At 40.1% G+C, this 25,214-nt stretch overlaps 4 protein-coding genes across 4 annotated transcripts; 2 read left to right on the forward strand and 2 right to left on the reverse strand.

Annotated features, from left to right (window-relative positions):
• Nucleotides 1-735: 735 nt before the first annotated feature.
• On the forward strand, nt 736-6,278 carry LOC140793931 (WD repeat-containing protein WDS homolog). Its single transcript, XM_073145709.1, has 4 exons — nt 736-1,397; nt 3,299-3,400; nt 5,041-5,664; nt 5,873-6,278. The coding sequence occupies exons 1-4, from the start codon at nt 873-875 to the stop codon at nt 6,068-6,070; spliced, it is 1,449 nt and encodes a 482-aa protein (XP_073001810.1). The 5' UTR covers nt 736-872; the 3' UTR covers nt 6,071-6,278.
• An 855-nt stretch (nt 6,279-7,133) lies between these two features.
• LOC140794006 (beta-amylase 1, chloroplastic-like) lies at nt 7,134-10,233 on the reverse strand. The gene is made up of 4 exons (XM_073145813.1): nt 9,673-10,233; nt 9,238-9,448; nt 9,024-9,134; nt 7,134-7,952 (listed from the first exon to the last, which is right to left on the reverse strand). Exons 1-4 carry the CDS (start codon nt 10,176-10,178, stop codon nt 7,209-7,211), a joined length of 1,572 nt encoding a protein of 523 aa, XP_073001914.1. The 5' UTR covers nt 10,179-10,233; the 3' UTR covers nt 7,134-7,208.
• A 5,418-nt stretch (nt 10,234-15,651) lies between these two features.
• On the forward strand, nt 15,652-17,178 carry LOC140794349 (ammonium transporter 1 member 2-like). The gene has a single exon (XM_073146363.1). The coding sequence runs from the start codon at nt 15,652-15,654 to the stop codon at nt 17,176-17,178; it is 1,527 nt and encodes a 508-aa protein (XP_073002464.1).
• Nucleotides 17,179-19,839: 2,661 nt separating this feature from the next.
• Nucleotides 19,840-24,785, reverse strand: LOC140794333 (uncharacterized). The gene is made up of 3 exons (XM_073146341.1): nt 23,929-24,785; nt 21,416-21,502; nt 19,840-21,257 (listed from the first exon to the last, which is right to left on the reverse strand). The coding sequence occupies exons 1-3, from the start codon at nt 24,277-24,279 to the stop codon at nt 20,064-20,066; spliced, it is 1,632 nt and encodes a 543-aa protein (XP_073002442.1). The 5' UTR covers nt 24,280-24,785; the 3' UTR covers nt 19,840-20,063.
• Nucleotides 24,786-25,214: the final 429 nt, after the last annotated feature.

Consider the following 25,214-nt stretch of genomic DNA (forward strand, 5'->3'; position numbering starts at 1 on the left):
TCTTCTTGGTCATGGAGAAAGTATTTATCGATTCTATTAGAGTTGGTCAATAGGCATGCATAATATTTGGGATGCTAGAGTTGGATTACAAGTTTCTATAACTTTGGATCTTATAAAAACTTATATGTTTTTAAGTATATCTGTGACTCTATCTCATATTTAGTTTGTGGTTTGACAAGACTATTGGGCCTTGTTTAATTTGAGGCTAAATTTCGAACTCTATTAGTTAGTCTTATTTATTAATTTTAAATTTTTTAAAAGTAAATTTAATTAGATATGATATTTTGTTATCAAATCAATTCAGAAATATTCCTAAACTCAAAGCAAATAACTTCTAAAAGTGTAGGAAGGTGCAGTCATATAAAACAAAGTGTGAGGGGGTAAATGTAATTTTAACCCTATATTTCTTTTCTTTCCAAAAGCAACCAATGAAAGTCCCTCGCAATGGACGGTCCTGATCTGCAACGAACTGCCATTGTAAGTATTTCTACTTGCTTTAGGATGGAAGATCCTCTGCCACTTCGACGGTAGAAATCTACCACCTGGATCTGATAGCTCATTATTAGTTGCCAAGTACCAGGATTTATTAATTTACTACACTTAAGAGTGCAGCAAATCCTCTTTCTTGTGTCCACAATCCACACTCTATATTAGTCTATTTTATGTATCGTTCTCCCGCTCTTCCTCTCCCCGCATTCCCTCGCTCTCATTCCAAAAGCTTTTCCATATAAAGTTTTCTCCGGCTTCTCGTTTCTCTCTCGCCCTCTTCCGCAAATTAGGGTTTTCTTTTGCACCTCCCTCTCTCTAGAATCCCCCGTTCGAGCATTTCCTCGTCTCTTCTTGGATTCTTTAAACCTCACATTAGGAAAGGGATGGACGCCAAAAGCAGAATCGCCAATCTCCGAGCCCTGGAGGTGTATCGTCGGTACGATACGCCTTTATGTTTGCTCCTTCTCTCTCAAATCCTCTCGGGTTTATGGTCCGAATGCATTATTACCATCGGCACAATCCGTGGTCTGGAAGAAAGATCCAAGAAAGCTGCCGTGTTTCTTGTCCGGAGGCAGCAATTTCTGGAGTTGGTGGGGATGGCCGGCCACCTACAGGCGGCTAAGCACGTTCTCCGGAATAAAATCTACCCTCAGAATGAGTCCGAGATCGCCGTCCAGGAGCTCCTGCTCCAGTTACATAACCCGAAGCGGGCCATCGCCATCGAGAGCTGGGTTCCTCAAAGATTGGGTCTTTTCTTGTACTTGACCGAGGTGATCCCGTCGTGGATTTACTATCCCGGGAATAGGTCGGCAGAAACGCTGGAGCTGTTCCTTACTACTCAGCATCGTCCATCTTTTATGAATCCTACTTGGTGTGAGCAAAAAGAGATTCCTTCCGTTTGCATTCAGGTTTCTCTTTTAAGTTGCAGTTATTTCCTATAATACTTCTTTAATTGGTTCTGGTTCCTTTTTCTTATGTATGGTTAATCATATATGCGATTGTTTACATTGGTATACAACTTCATAAGAATATGGTGGTGCAATGACATCATGGTTTTTGCAACTACATAACTATTCTTCAAGTCATTGTTTACAAATTTTGAGGTCATATTATTGGCTGACTTTTTCTCCTTTAGTAGATTATAGGATTGGATGGTCATGGGCTTCGATTGTGAGGTTTGTTACCGTGTGTAATCATGAAGAAACTGTGATTCCTAAAATTTGGTGATAAATTTCTTCTGGGATGTATATATCTGTAAAAGAACCATGTGGATGCAAATTCAAATGTTAATGTATTACCGAAAGTAAAGATTTAATATACAGGACAAGAGTAGAATGTAGGTTTTTTGGAGTTGGATTCTTTTTCTTGATTGATATGTGGAGATCTGCTTTATCTCTAGATTCTTTACCATATTTGTATAAAGCTGATCAGCTTTTCTTTGCACTCTTCTTGACTTTAAAAATGATTAAGTGAACTATTCTGACTTAATGATGTTTCCAGAAACTATTTCCATCATAATTCTTCTTCATTGTACAAAATAGTGGATACATAATTTCTTAAAATATAGCATAAGTTAAGAACTATAATGTGGCTAAATGCTGTTGCTGTTAACAAGAAAGGAAAGCAAATTAGAAGCAATGCAAGAATTTGGGGTACTAAAGCAGGCAAATTTGTTTGATTGGAAGTATTAAAGAAAAACTACAGTAAACTTGATGTGCAGCGCTGTTAAAAGGAAATTAGTATGAAGGAAGGAAAAATGTAGATGTAGTATCTGGGAGATTAAAAGGCGTTTTGTAGATTGCTCAGTCTAAGTTCTACCTCTTCCTAAAAGTTCAAAATGTCAGGATGCTTACTGCTGCAACTTGCAAAAGACTGAATGGCCAAGGTGAGGAAAATAGAGTAGTCGTTTCATACTAGCTTCTATCCTCAAGCAAAAGAGCTGTGTCCCTCCATCTTGATTCCCATTTGTTGTGTTATTAGCTCCAGCTGCAAGGACATCTTTTCAGCAGATGCATTTGACTGCGCAGGATAAGTATTATCTCCTTGGATGAGATAATACCTATTCTGTTGGCAAACTATTAAGGTCAGAATGATTAATGCTTGAATCATCACACAATCAGGTTTCTGATACGAACCTGCTCTATATAATTATTCAACAATGGATTCCTAGGACCTAAATCTCTCGGACTCTGTTTTAAGTGTAATCGTTCACCAATTCTGATGATTTTAAAATCATGTGGCATTTTCCTCTGATAAATATGCTTTGCCATCATGGGGTTTAGACTTTGCGCAAATGAACTCTTATCTCCACCTCCCGTGCAAGTATAATTTGCTGCATAGATATAATCATGAAGACATTATCTTGAAGAACTTGCCTATTATTAGCATCTATCGTTTTCGTTTGCGTGCTTTCTGCTTTAGTATGATCTTTATTCTTCTTGCATTTACTTTATAGCAGCTTTTCATTATAATCTATATTGGACAGTAGCTGTGTTTATTCACCTTATCCTTTTCTCTTCTCTTTCTAGTGAAGATTCTCTTTATTTATCTTTCATTTATTGTCAAATAACAAAATAAAGAGTTGACAATATGTTTGGGGACCTAAGATCTACTTCCTTTATTTTGTAACATGTACTAGTTTTTCATGGTTTTATTTATAGCAGCTCTTCCACATGTGTCTGCTGTAATCCTGTCAAACTTTTGCATGCAAAGAATATGACTTTTTAAGTTTGTTTTTGCATTCTTTAATTTTCTAATTTGGTATGTTCTTTTTCCTCAGCATTTAAAATTTAACCCCATTTTATTGCAGGTAGAAGACATGGGGAATGATGGTATTTTACTTGTAAAATTTTCAAATACTGGGAAGTATCTGGCTTCCACTTCTACTAATTGCACGGCCACCATATGGATGGTATGTACAGAAAATTAATTTAATTACTAAAGTTTTACTAGAATGATTATGCTTCCTTGACTTATTCCACATACTTAGAAAATCTGTCCTGTTGCAAGAAAATTATGACCTTGACTTTTGACTTTCTTTCATAAACATCAACAATAAACACAGGAGAAAGAATCATCAGATTAAATGCATGTTGTGATATACAATGAAGATAAAGAAACTAGTAGGCATCATCTTTTTCTATTTTTTTTCCTATCACGGTAATTTTTTTAAGAAGAGGACATCATTTGGTGTGATGATAAATTTTGTCCTTGAATCCCAAGGGTCATATGTTTAAATATTCAAAACAACTTCCTCAGAATTGAGGGTACCGGGCATATCTCCTCACCCTAAATCCTGCATAGACGGGAGCCTCGTACACCAAGATCCCCTTTAGTAATTTTTCATGGTGCGAATAGTGTCATATTAAAAGCTATCAAACTCCTTCCACTAGTAATCAATCTTATGTATTAGAATGATGATAGAGCTTTTGATGATTGCTATTCTTGTTAACTTATCAATTACTTTAAAAGTTTAAGTTGTTGGCCAACAGTGATTCTTATATTTTATAATATAATACTTCCTTTCACTTCTAGGCTAGAGACATTTTGATACGCTTAAGGAATAAATTTAACTTAAATAGTGAAGGTTTTATAATATAATACTTCCTTTCACTTCTAGGTTTGAGACATTTTGCTATGTCTAACATATAGACTTGACTTAAATAGTGGAGGTATTATATTTTAACCAATAGATAGGCCTAGCGGGACTCAAACTTAGGACCCCCATTTTGAAACCAGGTAAACTTACTAACAACTCAAACAATTAAGTTGTTAGAGAACGGTAATTTTTTATGTTTTCTACTCTAACAATTCCAAACAAATGTAACTCATTTGTTTATTGTGAAAAGGGACAACATATATTGTTGTCTTTGGACTTTGGAGTGTTTCAAGGACATCTACTCATGACATAGTGTTATCAAGATCGAACAAAGCAATGAAATAGGTAAACCTGACTTAATCCTGAGCTAATAGATTATATATATGTTTGCAAACCAATGCTGCTATGTCTCCCCGGCACTTTTAATTGTTGCAGAAGAGGGTGCATTTTTAATGAAGTTGATAAAGGGAAAGAGCAAAACCCATTAATAAAGGTGAAGAGGATCTATAGATTTACGTTAATTGCATTACAATGAATGTGACTGAATATTTGGTACTTTTATTCCAGCCCTGAACATTTGATACCACAGCAGGAAAGTGCTGAATCTGGTATCCTTACAGTCATATCTCCATTCTTATACAACTCACATAAGGAAGTGGTCAGTTGAGTTAGCCGTGGCCCCCCAAGTTATTGAGTATTTTGAGCTGTATCAGTTTTCCATTTGTGCTATGCAATTTCATTAGTGGTTTTGTTTGTTGAAGGCATGTGACTATGGGGTTGATATTGAGTAGTCTTCATCTGAAGGTAAATGACATGTAGTTGTTTGATAGACTTGCTTAGACAAAAGTGAGTGGCATGGACATCTATATAATGTGACTTTATAGTTAGATTCTTAGATCGGCCAGACAAGCATTTAATGTTATATATGAGCATATCTCTAATATCCATTTCAGATTGATGACAATGATACCATATCCTTGAAGTACAATCTAGTGGGCCATAGAAGGCCTATCCTCTCAGTAGAGTGGAAATCAGATGACACAGAATTGATTACATGTGCCGAAGGAGAAGATGCAAAACTCTGGGATGTAGATACTGGTACATGCAAGCTGACATTCCGTATGCCCATGAATGTAAGAGTCAAAGCATGTGCATGGAGCCACAATCCAGACAAAATATTTTTTGGCAGCTGCAAGCCTGATAATTTCATCTACACATGGAACGCAGATGACAATATGCTGCAACCTATGTATTTGATTCCAGAGGTTTCTGATCTTGTGGTGACACCTTCTCCACGTCTTATATGTGTCTGCTCAGATAATATAGTTCGTGAACTTGGCTTTACTGGGGGTCTTAAGTATGAGATGGAAAAGAAAGATGTAATTGCACCTGTTTCTCTTTCAAAATATGGCAATTTATTGATTTTGAATGTGAATTATGAAGAGATCCATGTGTGGAACACTAACACACACTCCTTGGAGCACAAGTACAGGGTTGGCAAGCAAGATTGCATTCTTGGAGCTTGCTTTGGGGGAAGTAACTCTTCATTCATTGCCAGTGGTAGTAAGGAATCTGAGGTAATATTTTGAAATTGATGGAATTTTCAGGTTAATATACAACTTCAAGGCTGCTAACCTGCATACACTTAAATTCTTTTAGTTCGAATTGTGAATGGATATAGCTTGCAATTAATGTGTTCTGAATGTATATCCAAACATCTATCACTATGCTTTTATTCGCTTGCCTTTTTCATAATAAATCTAAATGGCGCACATTTTTTGGCAGATCTACATTTGGCATCGACTACATGAAATGCCAATAAAGACCTTGTCCGGCCATACAATGCCCGTGAATTCTGTGAGCTGGAATTTAGCAAAACCTCACATGTTGGCCTCAGGAAGTTCCGATGGCACAATCCGTATATGGGTGGTTAGCTCAAAGTGTGAGAAACGACTCTTTACCTCAAAAAAGCAAAAAGTGTAAGATGTATTGCACCCTCGAGTTGGATCACCTGAACCCTTTGCCCTTTGGAAAGTTTTGTACAAAGCTGTATATTCTCTTCATTCTTTTTCATTTCACTTTGGTTCAGTTCGTCTTGTTAACTAAGTGCATATTTTCTCTACTAAGAAAAGACCTGTTGAGACGCGATAGCTGAACTGAAAGCTGTAACTACCTTTTCTTTCTTGTACAATATCTTTTGGTGTCGATAATGCGTAAGATTTTACGTATCAAAAGTCGTGTAAACAGAGTAAACACAAATAAAGAATTTTGGGATCATAATGCTACTCTCTGTGCAGTATTTTCCTTGTACTCACTTAAATACGTTATATGCGCAATTCGTTCTGCTTCTTGTTTTCAAGTTCTCCAGGTACTTTGAGGTGGAACACTGTTTAGTTCAAGAGGAGCCACTTCCATCCATTGAGCAAGAAGCTCGAACAAAAAAGTGTGCAGAGGAAACTGAAGAGCGAGATCATTTATTAGTTCTAATTACAGTGTCTATTTTGTAGTTGGTGGGTATTCTATGGAGTATTTCTCTCTGGATATCTAATTTTGTGCTTATGATGTTATTATACTGTTAAAGTGACGCATTCCTTATAATCTTCCATCATTTCACATTAATGTCCTTGAAATCTCCACACTCAGATGCATGTAATTTCAGACCATCGTTCCTAAAATTTAGGTGAAAGGCTGTACAAGTAAAAAAGTTTGATGTTTTGTCTAAAAATATATCTGCACGAACATTTGAGATAAGATTTGACACCTTTTTCCTATCAATTATTAAATGGGGAAGTGCTTTTGGGGATCCAAGCTAATTTCTTTCTCTATTTTTCAAACTTCTAATCCAGATAAAGATGGTTGGTGTTTTCACCACTTATTAAAGTGTTCTGAGACCTAATTCTGCTGCAAAAGATCACGTCTTTAATCGTAAACGATGAAAATAATATTAGATTGACTGAGTGAGTTGTCCAACCCTAACTTCACTGGCTCTAAGTATCTTTTATGTATAATATATCGTATTGTATCGCCTCAGAGCTAGCATACAAGCTCAGGAAATATACATATATATATATATATATATAAGAAAACTAAATAATAGGAACATGCAAGGTACGAAAGCTAGTCACGAATTGGCATCATTCACGAGCTGCCGCGTGTCGTACACGAACCGCTTCGCCACCTTTTTCTCCTCCTTCCTCCCCTCCCCCATCCGCCTCACGAACCCCACGAACCTCCCCCACTTCGTCGGCTCGAACAATTCCTTCCCCATCCTCAGGTAAGTAAACCCCACCATCCCTTCCTCCCTCGCCGCTTCAGCTATCCTATCATATGCCGCCGGGTCGTACCTCGGCAGCGGATTCTCCCACGAGAGCCCCACCCCCGCGACCCCCGCCGCCCTCGCCGCCGCCGCAACCTGCCGCACCAAACCCTGAAGCCCGCACCTCGCCCCCCCGCGCGCCTGCTCAGCGTCGCGCATCTCGAGGCACGTGATGTTGAGCAGCGCGCCGTGGCGGGCGAGAGCGCGGGCGACGGCTGCGTAGCCGTCGCGGAGGAGCGTGTTGTGGAAGCCGGCGGTGAGCTCGGCGGCGTAGTGCCAATGGATGCCGGCGACCTTGACGGAGAGCGTGACGGCTGGAGGGAAGATGGAGGCAGCGGAGGAGAGGACGTGCTCGCAGTGGTCGAGGAGGGACTGGGAGTACCATGAGAGGAAGAAATCGCCGTAGGGGGTGCGCCACCCACCGTCGCGGCGGAAGAAGGGAGCGTCATTGGGATGGTCGTTGTAGGTCCCAGCATCGGTGGGGCCACTGTGGCCCCATTCCGGCTTTCCCACCGCCTCCGCCGCCGCCTTTAGGCTGCTTAGAATATACTATGCAGACAAATGACAGTATTTAAACATATTAATTGTGGCTCTGATATTACGTTAACTCATCAATTACTCTAAAAATTAAAAATATTAGACTATAAATTTTTTTATATTTTACATTCTAACAGAAACTATGATCTACTAAGAAAATATATTACACTAAATCTCTTGAAATATCATAAACGAGCTATAGAGGAATAAGTCATTGACGAAAAATTAATTTTACAAAATTACCCTCTATCCTTATAGCCATTTGAGCTGTGAAGCAGGAAGAGAGATTGATAGAGATTAAGAAATAAAAAGATTTCAAGAGATTTAAGAGGAAGAAAAGAAATTGCAGGCAATAACACTATAGAACTTAGCATTAGGTTGGGATTGAGAGAGAACTATGGGAAATGGGAGGGCGAAAGAATAAGACGAGAGAGATTGAGAGTTGAAAGGAAGAAGAGTAACGGAAATCATGCAGATTGCTATTAAGAGAAAAATGTTGGAAGGAAGCGAGAAGAAAAGGTTTGATAAAGATTGAAAGAAAGAGATTATATATAATTTTAGAATAACAAATGGTAGATTAACAGAAAGGTCATTATGAAATATTTAAATATTTATGAATTTCCACATTAGGTGCTAGTCTCTAGAGAATTCGTATGATTTTAGCCAATTGTAGACTGTTTATGTACAAAATAAAGGATAATTATATCTGTTACCCTAAACTATCTTCTTCTTTGACTTGACATTTCATTCAAGTTGTAAATTATTGGACATTTTTTGTTAACGCCATCAGAAAGTAAGAGACGATCAAAGTACTATAAAAAAAAATAATAAGAGTATCTATACCCGGGAGTCGTTAATCTCACGGATAAACTTATGTATTCAAGAAATATTAGCCCCCTTTGTGTAACTTATAATTAGGGACTAGTTCATAATCTATAAAAAAAATTTATAGACACAAATAATTATGATGAATTGGCAACCATACATATTTATATTTTACTTTATAATCCGCATCTTATATCTATATCCTAATTAGGTATGTGATCGAACAAGTAATGAAAAACGTAAGGATTTTCTCGTCACCTTATCGTAGCACTGGAAGGCGCCGATGCCGGGGAACTTCCGCGTGCCGTGGATCTCCAGGTACGAGGGGTACCTCAGCTCGCCGGCCGGCCCCATGCCCACCTGGATCTCCTGCAAATAGCAAACAGGGAACACACAGGCCTTAGGCGCGCAGAGATTAGAGGGTACGTGGCTCACGAAGCAGATGGGGTAGAGGAGGAGAGGATCTAATTACGACGATGGTGGAGCCGAGGAGGGGGGCGAAGTGGTCTCGGAAAGCGCGCATGAAGTCGGCGTAGCAGCGGACGGGAGTGCGGCCTTTGATGACGGGGAGGGCGTCGCAGCCCAAGGAGACACACTCGTAGTTACGGCGGCCCCACCGGTCCGTGTACGCTAGGTCGGGGTCCTTCTCCATCTCCTCTACTACCCATCTTGGTAGAGGTATCCTGCGCCCACGGATCATTTTGAGATTTAGTATTTGTTTCTCCATCTGTTCATCATCTCATATATAGCTCGCGCTTTAATCAGCAAAAGGCATGCAAGAGTTCGTGTATTAATTAATTAGTAGGAGTAAGACTGTAAGAATAGTAGTACTATCCAACCTTTGACTGTGTTGGAGTTACTACTTTAAGTATAAGACAAATTAAGTTAAGGAGGTCTGTAGACGTACGTAACGGAGTCGCCATCGTTGCCGCCGCACCGGTGGAAGGACATAACGACCTGGACCTTCAACCCGACCCGTTTGGCCATCTCCATCAGCTCCGCGAACCAGCCCCACTCGTACACCCCCGGCGCCTCCCTCTCCGCGAGCCCCCACCAGACGTCCACCGTCACCCCCTCCACCCCGGCGCACTTTAGCGCCGCCAGGCTCGCCGCCATGGCCTTCCTCCTGACCACCCCCACTCCGGTGGGCCCCGCCGTGTCGAGCGGCAGCATGACGTAAACCCCCACCCCGTTCTTCCCCTTCGGCTTCTCCTCTTCCACGTGGGACTGCAAGCATGACGCAGGAGAAGCATGTGACCCGCACGTGCGGATCGGCTTTTGCCGGATCAGCCGCCACGTGTTTGGTCCCGCCGCAGACGCCAGCTTCCGCACCACCGCGCGCTGCTCACCTTTCCCGTCCGCCCCCGGCGCGCGGTAGAGCGTGCCCATGCGATGAACTAAGTTCAACGTCATCTCTCTCTCTCTCTCTCGGTCTTGAGCTCAGACCTCGTAACGATGGACGATGGGCGAGTGAACGAGAGACCGCGGGAGGTTATTTAAGAGGCAGCCACGGTACGTCTGCTATTGACACGTGCCGCAATACTACCGGTGAGAAGAGGATTTTGTCAGACGTGGGTCGGGTTCGATTATCCTGACATCACACGCGTACAACTGCGAGAACTACTACTCCGGACTTGGATCCTCTGCACCCCGGATGTAGAACCTTCAAGAGGACGGTTACATTTCAGGCTGCGATTTAGACCCTGTGTAGGAGAGAAAATCAGAAAGTTGCGGGAGTATCGACTGTTCGCGCATTAGGGTTTGGAGACGATCACCGTCCCAGATCTGCTTGGTCGCGTGTGCTCTTGCAATGACACGTGTACGGTTGGTGCAACTAGCTTATGATGTTGATGGCTAATACCGGCGTCTGAAGTTGGGTATTTCCCACGAAAAATAATTATCACAATAGGTATCATCGTTCATAACTATTTACCAAAGTAGGCACCTTTGGTGCCACATCGGCAACAATGATTGAGAAGTTAGTGAGGGTAAAACTTTATATGATGCCACAATAAGTGCTCAGGTAGATTGATTACTAATTGAGTTAGGTCAACTGTATAATTTGTATGGGGATAGGATTAGGATAACGATGGATTTGGGTCATATACCAATGAATTGGAGATTGGATTATGAAGCTGATAAGGGATAAATAAGGTTAGCAACAGGACAAATTCGATGTTGAATTGGTATTTAATTACGTGGGAAGGAGAGTAAGATGGCTTATCACGTCAAGCATCCTCCCAATTCGTATTTGGAATCATAGAATTCTTAGGAATTGGGGTATTTGATAACTCATGATTGATGCCAAATCATCTAAACAAGATAAGTTATAACTTTTAACTAATGTTGCAAACTGCGTCTTGGTCGTTGAAATGTGGATAAAGGGAGGGGATTATGAGAATAAAAAGTAGCATCGACGCTAGCTCTGCTAGGATTTGGAATAAATTCTTTTCTCCTCTTAGAGTTTTTTCCACTCACCGTCGGCGAGATCTTTCTCTCCTCTCCTCTCTCCTAGCCCGAGTGCTTAAGAGAGGAGAGAGCTCTTCTGCCTCTCATTTTCCTTATCTTACTCCTCTGTAGCTTCCTTTCTCTCCCTTTCATCTCTCATCTGAAACTTCTTTTCTTTTATCTATTTTTTTCTACATGTGTTTCCCTTTCTCTGTAGTCACCCATTCTGCAGCTGGCGCTGCAGCTTCGTCGCTAAGGGGCCGCCCTCGCTTAATGTGTTCTCCGTCATGTCAAATGGGAAATGCCAGGATCTATTCACAGAGTAGTCTATGCTTGCCAGCGTCTATTGCTAAGGTACAAACATAGTGCTTTTATTTTGCTTTGCAGCAAAATTAGGGTGTTGTTGTTTTTTTTTTTTATGTTCTTTAGTTTGTGTTACATGTGGGTGATATTCGATCCTCTTACCTTAGTGGATTCTCAGGACTATTGGACTGACAGAACCTATAGCTATTAGGCTATGAATACTGAATGCGAGACTCTTTGCTCCTAGGAATCTCTTGGGCTGTTCTTCGCTTTATTATTATGTTCGTGGCCTCAAGCTTGATCCTCTATCTAAAAGTGTAGTGCTGTCTATTGTAGTCCAAGTGTGGGGCTTTTGTTAAAAAATTGTTAGTCTATCTCTCCTGCTCTTTGTGTATCAGGTCTTACCGTTGTAATCTCTAGAAGTTAATAAATTACCTCCGCCTATGGGCTTTCCCTTAAAAAAAAAAATGAATAGAGATTAGTCTCGAATTAAAATTCATTTAGATAATAAAATAAAATAAGAGTACCGGAGGTCAAAGACGAAAAAAGAATTAAAAGAAAGAAATAATGAACATATCTCAAGCCAATCTTATTAGATTGAAACTATTTTGGAACATGCCCACGAATTGATCAACAGTACTCTTAGCATAAGAATGGTCCAAAAATATATGACCGAATAGATTCATCTTGAGAAGCAAATATATAAACAATGTTTCGAGTCTATGAATTTTATGTTATTCTTGAATCTAAATCCTACATCTAACGTCACGAAATAAATTAAAGTTTGTTTTCGTTCTGTCTATCTTTTAAAGCTAGTCAGAGAATAGAATACATGTACATTTGTACTACTCCCAAACTAGGTCAATATATACTCTCTAATAGATATAATTAGATTCTTTCATCAAGAGAATCATACAGGCATGTCTGTATTAATAATTGGCAGCTTCTTTCGCTGTATCATAGCTATTCTCAACGTTGAATTACTTCCAAATAGATACTTCAAGTGCATTACAGTTGAATCTTTGTTTTTATTTTTATAATTGCATGTCTTCCTTCATCCATTTCTATTATGAAAATTATAAATTCCAGCTGCCAAAAGTTGGAGATCCATCTATATGTATATATATATATAATCTTTATTACCAACCTGCATATAAAAAAGAATAAATTTGATGCTTAACAATTCTTCTGGTTGCTGACATTAAATTCTGGGTGCTGGAATCTTCACAGATTATTTAGTTAAATTATAGATTATAAGTATTAATTCGACAAAACTAAGCCTAATCGGCAATTTATTTATCTAAATAATGTACATCACAAACTTAATTCCTATTAATTAGTATTTTACACTGTGATTAAAGTGTCGATAAATTCAAGTCTTTACTTGACATATAAAACATCAAGTAAAATAAACTTATAATGCCATGGTAACGAACCCATTAAGTCTTCTAAACAAAGATTCTTACATGTACTTGAACTTTAAAACAAGCAGCAGAAAGATGCTGTCAGATTAGGTTCATCATGAATTGGATTGAATGTTCTAAAAGAAGAAGAAGAAAAAAGAATCATTTTGCCCTGAAGATTAATTCCTAGCTTCAACTTATATATATGTTGTTATATATATGAATATAAGTGTTTACTATCCATTTATTATTTAAAGTGCTCAAAACACACAATCAGATTGAAAATAATAATAATAATTAAAGATTGGACTGGATCATCGGAATTTTTCATTAAACAAGTGAGATTAATTTATATAGAATTTGTGGACATGACATCAGAGAGATGCTTAATTTTCTCAGAGTCGAAAATGAAGATTAGGGACTGCATCTTCCAAATTGCAAGGTTTAGACTTTGTTGATGGTGATGTCGAGCCTACACTTTTGAGGTATTATTGTCAAATTAGTATTTGATTGAGAGAATTTTGCTGTGATAGAAAGGCGTGAGTACTATAAATTTTGGACAGAATATTTCACCAACTACAATCCAGTTAAATGTTTAGAAGTGTAAATCTTGATTTTGTACAAAATACAGAGGGTAAAAGATAAGCCTTTTTTTTTTTTTTTTTTTTGGGTTTCATTTTCACTCTATTGTTATTTTTTAGGTGACAAAAAAATTTCAAAAATACTTTGCTCATAATTTTTACTTAAAAGAGAGAGCATGTTGACAAGATTTCATTCATCACAAATCAGTGATAGGACTCTAGAACAAGCTGCAAAATTAGCTACACAAGCTATAAGTAGGTTTCAAATCTCAAGAGCGTGCAAAAGAATAATAGAATACTATATCCTAAACAAAAGAGCAAGTTTAAAGTTTCGAAGTTCAATGTATTTGTTAATTGTCACAACATTTGTAGACTCAAACACCGTAGCTCTAAGTGAGCCCCGAGAAAGATGAGACGATGGTTCAATTATATCAATGAAACACTATTATAATTGTCTAATAAAATAACACATAATAAGAAAAACCATGACAAATGAACGGAGGAGGCGAAAAAAGAAGCGACGAAGCCATAAAAATCTCCCCATGTTGGAACCCGAAGAGAGGAGCAAGAAAAGCCTGCCATGCCGAAGCCCAACCAGAAAGGAAGAAGCAACATGCAAAAAGCCTTGAGTTCCTTCAATCACCTAAACTAGCTGGAACCCAAGCAACGATCAAAGCCCCCATGGTGGGAGCCGACTAGGATTGGATAACAGACTGAGCATAGCCCTCGCTCCTGCTCAGTCAACGCCATTAGCTATGGACTGGAGAGGACTAAACGAGGGAGGAGAGAGCCCCGTCTGTCCTCACCATGCTGGATAACAAGGGTTAGCAACTTGCATAAAAAAAATTAAGAGAAAAAAGGAAGAGATACGGAGAGAGGAGCCCAAAGAATGGCAAAGAGAAAAGAACAACATTAGCGGTGACACTCAGAGGACGGGAGAATTCAAGCGACACCAGAAACCCTAGTTAAAAAAGAAAGAAAGAAACTAATAGTTTGAAATTATTGTATAATTTTTAATTTATGAATAGGATTATAAATTCATTAAAGCACAGCTCCTTTAACGCCGTCTAATCTCTCGGGAAAACATCAACATGGTCATCCATTTAACAAGTCAAGTTGCTGATCTAAGGTATTATTCATGACAATGACCCAAGATATGAGGTTGTGCATTTATTAAAAGCACCAGACTCTTTGCTTCCATTGAATGAATTAGAATCCTGATTCTAAAGTTGATGCATCCACTAACTGAAAGAGAGAGCCAAAATATTTTAATTCTATCTCAGCTGTAGGTGTTTAAACAAAAGAAGAAGACAAAAAATGTTTAATTAAAGATGATCGTGCCAACCAAATGACAAAATTTAGGTCATAGTTTTGGTGTACTACGTTCCCTCATTTGTTAATATTTTTTTAATCTCTTTCTTTCTCCTTGATGCAAGAAAATGCATCAAACTGATAGGCGAAGAATCTATAAAACCTAAGTTAATTATTGGTATTTCTAATCATGGTTGAGCATACAATTATTATTTCTACTAGAATTAATATTGCATAAGACAATTAGACTCATTATATCACAAATATTACAATAAACTAATAGGCTATCTATAGCAAACTCGGGTACTAATTAATTTAACATTTTACTCCTTGAAACTTAGGATATCATGTATCATCAAAAGGCCTCTTTTAATTAGTTGTTAGCATTTAGTTAGGCCTTTGTATACTAACAACCTAGAAATTAATCTAACCTCAGTACACTTTCTATAGAAAATAGAGCCCTCCAAAAATAACCACCATTTTTATACTCATAAAATTTATTTTCTAACTCAAATCAAATTAATTGTAGGGGTATATATGCGAATAAAAGATTTTAAAAGGGTGTATATACAAAATGCCCTATTTCGGACTTTCTCAGAGCCCGCAAGGCCGAAAGTGAACGGGTATACATCTGGATCCACTTCAGAAAAATAAATAAATAAATATATATATATATATTTAATAAATAAAAAAAATAAGTAAATAAAATGAACAATTTTGTCGTTTTCCTCCACCGCGATCTGCTATAAAAGACGAACGCCATTCCCACCAATCTCCCGCCCCCAATACTTCAACTAGTATTGTTATTGGAAAGCGTAAAGGAGAAGAAGGAAGGAGAAGATGTCGACGTGCTCGTCCGACCTGGCTCCGCTGTTCGGCGCGGCGGCGGCTAACGCCACCGGCGCAGCGTCGTACATCTGCGGACAGTTCGAATCGGTCTCCCTCCAGTTCGTCGATGCGGGGTACGCCATCGACTCGACGTACCTCCTCTTCTCCGCCTACCTCGTCTTCGCGATGCAGCTCGGCTTCGCGATGCTCTGCGCCGGCTCGGTGCGCGCCAAGAACACCATGAACATCATGCTGACGAACGTCCTCGATGCGGCCGCCGGGGCTCTCTTCTATTACCTCTTCGGCTTCGCCTTCGCCTTCGGCGCCCCCTCCAACCCCTTCATCGGCAAACAGTTCTTCGGCCTCAAGAAGCTCCCCCAGACCGGCTTCGACTATCCCTTCTTCCTCTACCAGTGGGCCTTCGCCATCGCAGCCGCCGGTATCACATCCGGCTCCATCGCCGAGCGCACCCAGTTCGTCGCCTACCTTATCTACTCCGCCTTCCTCACCGGCTTCGTCTACCCCGTTGTTTCCCACTGGTTCTGGGCGGCCGACGGCTGGGCCTCCCCAGCCAAGAACCTCGACCAGGACCTCCTCTTCCGCTCCGGCGTCATCGACTTCGCCGGCTCCGGGGTTGTCCATCTAGTTGGTGGGATCGCCGGGTTCTGGGGGGCGCTCATCGAGGGCCCCCGCATCGGGCGGTTCAACCGGAATGGCCAAGCCGTCACCCTCCGCGGCCACAGCAGCACCCTCGTCGTGCTCGGGACCTTCCTCCTCTGGTTCGGATGGTTCGGGTTCAATCCCGGCTCCTTCCTCACCATCTTCAAGTCGTACGGCCCCTCAGGCTCCATCCACGGCCAGTGGTCCGCCGTCGGGCGGACAGCCGTCACCACCACCCTCGCCGGCAGCGTCGCCGGGCTCACCACCCTGTTCGGGAAGCAGCTCCAGACCGGGCACTGGAACTTGATCGATGTCTGCAACGGGCTCCTCGGCGGCTTCGCCGCCATCACCTCGGGATGCTCCGTCGTCGACCCATGGGCCGCCATCATCTGCGGGTTCGTCTCTGCGTGGGTCCTCATCGGGCTCAACAAGCTCGCCTCGTTGGTCAAGTACGACGACCCCTTAGAGGCCGCGCAGCTCCACGGGGGTTGCGGCACATGGGGGATCATCTTCACGGCGCTGTTCGCACGCGAGAAGTACGTGAACGAGGTGTACCCGGGGAGGCCCGGCAGGCCGTACGGGCTCTTCATGGGTGGAGGCGGGCGCCTCCTGGCGGCGCACGTGGTGCAGGTGCTGGTGATCGTGGGGTGGGTGAGCGTCACCATGGGCCCGCTCTTCCTCCTCCTACGCAAGCTGAAGCTGCTCAGGATCTCGGCGGAGGACGAGATGGCCGGTATGGATCTTACGACGCACGGCGGGTCCGCCTACGCGTACCACGACGACGGCGACGAGACGACCAACCATCACGTGGCGGTGCCCGCCCCGTTCAGGCCCTCGTCGGTGCCGGCCAAGGTGGAGCCCAGCACGACTCAGGTGTAGTAGGCGCGTGTTTTTTCTCCTCTCTCTCTTCTTTTCTGTGGTTTATTTATTGTGTTGGTTTCTCGCAATTCTTTTTCTCTTTTTGGGTTTTAAAGTTGAGTGTACAGAGACGAGGGAATTGAGAAGATGATTGTGATTCTGGATTTTGGATTGTGGTGATTGATGGACTCTCTGCGGGTGAATCAATTGTGAGGTTTTGAGTGGGATTCTCTGTCTCCTTTGCTCTCTTTTTTCTTTTCATTTTATTTTTCTAATTTGTCTCTGTTATATTATTTGGTTTGGAATGGAAAATAAAAATGAGATGCCTTTCCCTACTCTTATTTCTATCGCATTTTCTTCCATTTTTTTTTCTCCTTGTTTTCTCTTCCAACTACTATACAAAAATTAAGAGTTTTTTTTTGTGATCAACTAAGAGAGTACTAAACAAAGAATGTTTAACCAAGAACAAAATTATATAGAACTGTAGGAAGATATTGGTATGGAGTGCATCTCCCGCTATATTCTCGTAGTTCCACTAAACAACTTATATGAACTCCTCAATCAGAAAAGATTTAAAAAGAAAAATAAAAAATGAAAAGAAAAGTAATATGATCTCAAACCTGCAAACAAAGTATTATAAATACGACAATTCAGAATATTTGTATCAAATTTCTAAGTAAAGTGTAAAAAATTGATTACAATATCTGGAGATTAGGGGTTCTGAGAATCAACTACAAGCAGTCATAAGAATAGGATTAAAACTTATTATGAATTAGATTTGGAATGATTTGGAAGTGAAAAAATTGTAAAAATTTATATGGAGGTAGCATCAGAAGTTAGGGTTCTAATGGATCTAGTTTCACGAGAATCTGACGTCTGAATGAAAAGATATTGATAAAATAGTGGAGCAAGGTCGAATATGGTAGAATGATAATTAATTGATGTTACGGCGCTAAGATATGGTGGCTGTTGGTGGTGAAAGGTGGCTAGGATTTGGAAGATCGGGATGCTTCTACGACTATGGTCTACTTTTAGAAAGATAAAGACGATCTAACGGCTACGGTAAAAGATAAGAACGAAAATAATAATTTGACTAAACTCAGATTCATTCAATGATAATTATCAACGCATGTCCATACATATTTATAAGAGTAAAAATTCCTAGCAGATCAGATCCTTATACGTATTATTCGATTTATTTAAAATTCAAATAATAAGATAAAACTAACTTTACTCGACTCGATTAGAATCAGTTTTTCTTAAATGAGGACCTAAAAGTTGTAATAACCGTCCAGTTTATGAGTTCCACATCTCTCTTCACTTTGTGCTGATTTATCTAAAACTTAGAATACAAATTGTTAAATATGTCAACTAAGGTTTAAGAAAGCCAGAGCAAGGCAGGATCATTCCTCTTCAATACCATGTATATTTCTCTGCTTGCTTAACTTCATCTGATATAACATTTTCGCAGAAGACGATCATTTTGAGAACCTCCATGGCAGCTAGTATCAAGCAAACAGGTCATTTCATACACCTCGCCAGAAGAAAGTGATGCCCTTCATAAATCTAGATCATAGGTAAGGAGGTGAGAGACAAATAATTATAATATAAGTCCTTACCCTTATAATTTGCCACATTCCTTTGGAACTGAGGGTTGGACTTCAAAAATATTAAAAAGGGTTAATTACATTTTGCTCGTTATAAATTTTATTAGATAAAATGGTAAAAAATTGGCTGAGCAGCAGTCCACGAAGGCACATCCCTCTCGCGCATTTCCTCAAACAGCGCAAACCCATTTCGGAAATCAAAGCAGTTCAAGAAACCACATTTTCCATCAGACAATCCATCAAACAGCTCGCGTGCAACCGCGATATCTAAGTACCCCGCGTAAGCATCAAGAAGCGACGTCCGCACCACACCTTACGCATCAAAACCAGATTTGCGACATGAGCGTGAACCGATTTGACCAAATTAACGTCGAAATTGTCCGAGCAAGCTCTGAGCACGTGGGGATAGATGAACTCGTCAGGGCGAGGCCTTCCGCCTGCGAATCACGAGGTTGAAGAGGTCGACGGCGGAGAAGGAATCAAGGCGAGAGGAGTTGGGATTGGCAAGGCTGTCGAAGACGAGGCGAACGTACCGGAGTTCGTCGAGGAAAAGGCACCAGAAGAGGACGAGCTTGAAGGAGAAGGAACTGGTTCCGGCCACGGGCCAAAGGCAATGAGGTAGGCTTTGGAGTTGCTTGAGATGGGTGAGCTGCGTGCATTGACATAGAAGCGGGAGGATGCTCTGGTTGAAGTTTGCATGGGGAGTTTGGTGGAGTAGCAGTAGCATAATGGTGGAGTTGGTTGGCTATGGGCACCCATACGAAGCATCCTGGCTTCTGCCAAAACCCCCCCCTAAAAGACAATAAATTCCAACCAAATACTAAGAGAAGTTTTTCATATAACATACCCTACATTTAAGCAAGTTTCCCTTTCAACCCTGACATTTTCACTATTGCAAATCACAACCTATCTGCTTTGTAAATGAACTAAAAAGCACTTCTGTTACTCGTCACTAATGATTTTACTATGCAATAAACAATTCCATATTTTTATGTCCATTTAAACACTGTTAAATTTAACCTAACAGAGGGTGTTTTTTGCATTTTCCTTAAATACAAGGTGTGATTCGGAAGAATGCAGAGAAAAATAGTGAACCTTGCATTAGAGGTATCAACTTTTGTGTTACATATTTAACTCAACATAGAAAAAAAGAGAGCTGCTTTTGGCATCAGCAGAACTGTACAAGAGCTATGTTATTTCCTTCTTAACAAGACAAATTATGAACTGACACTATCACAGAAGAAAAGAAATGTATTGGTAAGTTGTCGAAAGAAGTTGTTTGCTACTGAGATCACCAACCTACAACTCTGCTAAAGATCCTCCGAAGTCTTGGGCAGCTTCGGCTACTCTCTCCTGGAACGAAGATGGAGGACTATTCGGATGGACCTCTCCTGAATCTGGATTGCTCCCGGATGTCGGAAGGTCCAATTGCTGTCCAGTCGATCCATGGGAATCTGCTACCTGGCCGTGCACCTGAATATTCGGGGTTATCGAATCATTCAACCAACAGCAACCAAGGTCTAAAGCATCCAGGTTAATCTCTTCAGTAGAAGACTGGCCACAGAAATCCATTTCCTGGCTTGCATTTGTCTGACAAGATAACTGACCGCAGTCTGAAGGTCGAGAAGAAGCACTTGAAGATTGTTCTGGTACCGTGATGTTTCTACAGTAAGTGCCTGTCACTCCCAGTTCGATTTCTAGACTAGCAAGTATATCCTGCCAACTGCTCGTGCTAACATCCACTGGCATCGTTGGTGGGCATTGAGGCTTGTCTGTTGTTACTGGTGCGCATTGAGATTTCTGTTGTGAAGAATCCTGTATCCCAAATGTGCTAATACCAATGGACGTCACTGGTTGTTTCTGATGCCTCTGTGACGTTACAAGTGGACATTTAGATCCCTGCGGTAGATTATTATGAACCCCATCTAAGCTGGATTCAACTAATGTTACTGGAGCAGACCGTGATCTTTGTGGTGTTATCTGTGCATAATGAGATCTCCCTGGTGCAGTTTGGTGCATCTGCCCCTTATTGAAAACACTGAACTGAGATTTGTTGGCATTCAAGCTCATAAGACCAGGTTGAGCAGTCCCAACCCTTTTAAATCTTGTGCGTGAGTACATAAGCTGAGCAGCAAAGGCACCAGTGACACCTCTTTCTCTCTGGACGCTCTGTGCTCTCAGATTGAGTGGGTGGGTTTTGCTTGAGTGCTGGGCAATTCTGTGGCCATGCAGAGAGACAAGCAATGGGCGCTGCTGTTGCCTTTGGCTGATTGTATTGGGAGAGGCCCTGTTAGTTGCTGAGCAGGGGCGGAGTACATTTGGTCTGGAAGATCGAAATGGTTGAGAAATTGGAAATGATTTTTTGTCCTTGAAGAACTGCCTCAGTGCTTTCCACTTTCCATCCTTATCTGTAGAATGGCAATGATCATCAAATGAGGCACCATCACCCCAGTAGGTGCAAGGGGCTCGGCAGTCACATACATAACAGTGGCACTGCATTTACCAAAATCATAACCAATGCACCGTATTGATGTTAGAACAGAAATATTTTTCTTGAACAAGCAGCACAACTTTTAAGTTCCAAGGAAACTAATGAAGGCAAGCATTTAAGATAAGTTAGGAAAAACATGCAAAATTATATATAGGCTCACCATGTTACAGTGCTTCTCATGCGACGTAGTTCTGAAGGGGAAGTTAGCACATGAATGACGTGGATGAGGGAAGTCCCTACATGCCAACTGCAAAGGAATGAGAAAAGTTTATTCACCAGTAATAACCAGATAAAATCAGTTGCAGCTGCAAGTATAAATAATATAGTTTCTTCCAATTGTTCTAGAGAAACGAATATGGCAAATTTATAGCAATAAGACCTAAAGAGCAAGCTTTAGCAGCCTGTACTGCATATGTAAAGGAGATTCTCCACTAACTAGGAGCTTTAACATTCAAAGACCACCATGTTTGAGATATAAAATGGACCAAGACCATTATAGAACAGATTTCAATTTCCCTTGAAATGCACATTTCTCTCATTCCATGAGAAACAATATCATAATAAAGAGAGTAAAAACTGTAATTATCCCACATCCATCACGATGTCAAACTAAGCTTGTGTAGAAGCCAATTTTAACAACTTTAAAGAGAGAAAAAGCAAGAAGTATATCATTATGATGTTTACCTATGTTTCAAGGTCCAATAATGGTGAACATCATTGTTATGATCAAACAGATGGTAGACGTTTATACTATCTTACAAGAAAATTAGTCATTAGTTTTGTGTTCTTTTTTTCTTCATAAGAAGTGGAAATGAGTAAGTGAAGAGTTGTGGATTTCTTAAATAAATCTCACACTTCAAGGGTAAAAAAGAGGAAAATAGTGGCTAAAGAAACAGGATTATCGACTCAAGGACCCAAGGACAAACAGTCAGTTGGTGGATGGCCTACACCGCATAGGATAAGAATTTTATGCTTGAACATTTTGCTAAATTATGCTATTTGAGGTTGTTATGTTGGGCATCTTACTTTTGGAATGATGATTGGCATCTACTTGCCAATGTTTGCCATTCCAATAATGCAAGTTAACAATTGTATTCGAATTTTTTTTTCTCGCACATATAAGAACATGAAAATGTTCATCAAGAAACATGATTCCCTATCTTTAGAGATATTAGCATAAAATAATTAGTAACCTTTACAAACAAAACAGAACGAAAGATCATCGTAAAACAGAATAAATAAACGCTACATATTACATGATAAGATAGGTCAGGCATCTCAAAAACATAAAATTCTACAAATATTATGAATATTCTCATAATAAGTAAGAATACACTTAAAATCTAATGATGCTACTGAGGAGAAAGCTGCACAATCACGTGAGTAATAAGGATGTGCTGATAATGGAAGAAACACACATTAAGAATTCTACACCTACAAATAATTTAATAACTAATTATCCACTGGAAATGCTATGCAAGAAATATGTTAAAAATTCATGACTCTTCTACCAATTGACCTACAAGGTCAGAATGTAAACTAATACAACACATCAAACAACGGATCAATAATGGAAAATTGGCAGCCCTTTTCAGGAGCAACTTCAAAAGGGGTTTGAACTGGGTATCCAAGATGCATTTTTCATCGTACATTGGTTCATAAGTCTAACATATTTCTCTTTCCTAATTTATGCTCTCGTGATTGTGGAGAGCCAGAGCAAGCGTCGCATGTAGAAGAGATGAAAAGAGAATAGGAAAAGAAAGGACAGAGTGGCTTCAAATTAGTTGAAATTGGCAACATGCCGAATCATTTGGAAGTAGGGAGAAACATGTTTTATGGAAAATCTGGGAACACCTCATACTTGTTATGAACAACAACATAAACAACACCCAATGATCAGCTACTACTACGGAAGGAGTAAAGACAGGGACTAGGGAAATTCAGCAAGAGATACAAGAAAGATGTCGCAAAACCACAAGTTTCAGAGTAATAGGGAACCCATAACAGGGTACATGGTTTGAGATTGCTAGCAGAACTGCTCAGTGTATTTTGGATGGGAAGCTAATATGATAGCTCATCCCTATAATATTTTTTTTTCTCCCTAGTTACCCTCGTCCTCCTCTTACTTGCGCTGCATCTCTCTTAGACTCTTACTCTTAAGAAGAATCCTGTTAATGTCTTCATTCCTTTTCTGTTGAGCGATTAGATTGTTTCTCACTTTCTGTGGCTTAAAAAGACAGATAGAAGATTTAAAATCTGGATATCTTCTTTTTCCGGAAGAAGGTCCCATAGTAGTATCATATCAAGCACTTCAACTCAAACTATTGCATACACTAAACAGACATAAGATTTTTCACAGGATATAAGTGAAAACGGACAAACAAGATCATAAATCACGAGAGTAGGCAATGAGAAAATTCCCAGAAGCACAAAAAGAAAGAAGAAGGAACCACTCCATACATCCGTTTTGGCACTAATTCATACAAGATCATATCACTAATCATCATGTGAAAACCAAAAGCAAAATACCAAGCGAATTATTTTGCAATTAGCAAAAGAGAACTCACCATGCAGTGGACTAAAAGGCTAACTAGCAATATCATGGAAAAATAGGAAAAAAGAAAAGAAAAAGAAATGCTAGCAGAAAGAGGATGAAAAAGAAAGTATTGCTACCTCCCCCTTCTCACCAACTATCGCCAGTTCACCTGAATCATCTCCCCCATCTTTCTTATCATCGACAACCGAAACTGGATTACCAGGGTCAGATTCCAGAATTTGACAATCCTCATCAGAATTGCCTTGTTCCCCACCCTTCGCCGGCGTCACGGAATCAAGATTCTTCTTTTGCACCACCAACGGGGTCGACAGCTCATCCACAACCATAAGATCATCACCTCCCTCTGTTCCTCCACCCACAGGACCAAGAAGGTCACAGAGCCAATCAAAGGAGTCGCCGCTAGGATTCTCCAGATCAAAATCCTCCTCATCCGAGCTAATCTCGACAAAATCACGGCCCGAACCCATAAAGTCCAAGCCTTTAAATACTTACAAAATATATGAATTAAAAGACAAGAGACAAGACATTCCCCAAATTGCGAAGGATGCAACCGAGCAACAAAAAGACCCGCAATTTGGTAACCGCTCCTCTGGAACCGAATTGGGTATTGAAGAAATTCGTTCTAGAATGCTGGGAATGCCACAAACCAGTCTTGCTGATCAAGAAAGAAGAAACCCAGACGGGAAAAAAAAAACACAAAAAGGAGCAAGAAACTGATAATTCGCTGCGGTTGGCAGCAGAAAACTGAGTACAAGTAGAAAAACAGAAGTTAAGAGGATTCACAAGCTTAACTCGGCCTGATCTCAAACAAACAAACAAATATCTTTCTCTCTAATTTCATCGTAGATATTTACGCGAGAGCAGAGAAAAGCCACAAAAGGAGGTCAGGCAAGAAGAAAGAAGTTGAGATGATGGGCAGGGCAACAGCGCTCTCGTCTCCGACTTCTCTTTTTCTTTCTATCTTTTTCCTATTAAAACCTTTTCCTTTTCTTGTTCTTTTCTACATTTAATTAAACACACGCTAAAAATTGATATCATATATATATATAATAATATTGTACATTTAATTGATGACCCTTAGGGTTTGACCATGACCTGAGCGGCTGGGTCTGGCTAAGGGAGGTTTCAGTCTTCTCGAAGAAGTAGATAATAAAAATTATAGAAAAAACTCAACCTTGGCTTTTATTATCTTATTAGATATCTATCAATCAAACCCTATGTTTGGCTTTTATTATCTCAAAAGACCTCTCCCACTCACCACCTCTTTCATAGTATGTTAGTGGGCAATTTTACTGAAACTTTTTTTATATTAAAAATATTATCTATTTCTCTCGTATTTTTAGGACAATAGAAACATATTATAACTACCAGCATGGTAAGTTATTAATGATAATAAAAGCAT

The sequence above is a fragment of the Typha latifolia genome, chromosome 8 (assembly GCF_019914945.1).
Source record: "Typha latifolia isolate L0001 chromosome 8, TyphaL0001v2, whole genome shotgun sequence".
Classification (NCBI taxonomy): domain Eukaryota; kingdom Viridiplantae; phylum Streptophyta; class Magnoliopsida; order Poales; family Typhaceae; genus Typha; species Typha latifolia.

Coding starts and splice junctions, on each gene's coding strand:
- LOC140793931 (XM_073145709.1), top strand. CDS start 873: ATGGACGCCAAAAGCAGAATCGCCAATCTCCGAGCCCTGGAGGTGTAT. Junction 1,398..3,298: donor TTCCTTCCGTTTGCATTCAG/GTTTCTCTTTTA, acceptor ATTTTATTGCAG/GTAGAAGACATGGGGAATGA. Junction 3,401..5,040: donor GCACGGCCACCATATGGATG/GTATGTACAGAA, acceptor TATCCATTTCAG/ATTGATGACAATGATACCAT.
- LOC140794006 (XM_073145813.1), bottom strand. CDS start 10,178: ATGACGTTGAACTTAGTTCATCGCATGGGCACGCTCTACCGCGCGCCG. Junction 9,135..9,237: donor TCCTCGGCTCCACCATCGTC/GTAATTAGATCC, acceptor TGCTATTTGCAG/GAGATCCAGGTGGGCATGGG. Junction 7,953..9,023: donor CCTTCCAGTGCTACGATAAG/GTGACGAGAAAA, acceptor TTGTCTGCATAG/TATATTCTAAGCAGCCTAAA.
- LOC140794349 (XM_073146363.1), top strand. CDS start 15,652: ATGTCGACGTGCTCGTCCGACCTGGCTCCGCTGTTCGGCGCGGCGGCG.
- LOC140794333 (XM_073146341.1), bottom strand. CDS start 24,279: ATGGGTTCGGGCCGTGATTTTGTCGAGATTAGCTCGGATGAGGAGGAT. Junction 21,503..23,928: donor TAGTTGGTGAGAAGGGGGAG/GTAGCAATACTT, acceptor ATTCCTTTGCAG/TTGGCATGTAGGGACTTCCC. Junction 21,258..21,415: donor ATGAGAAGCACTGTAACATG/GTGAGCCTATAT, acceptor TGGTAAATGCAG/TGCCACTGTTATGTATGTGA.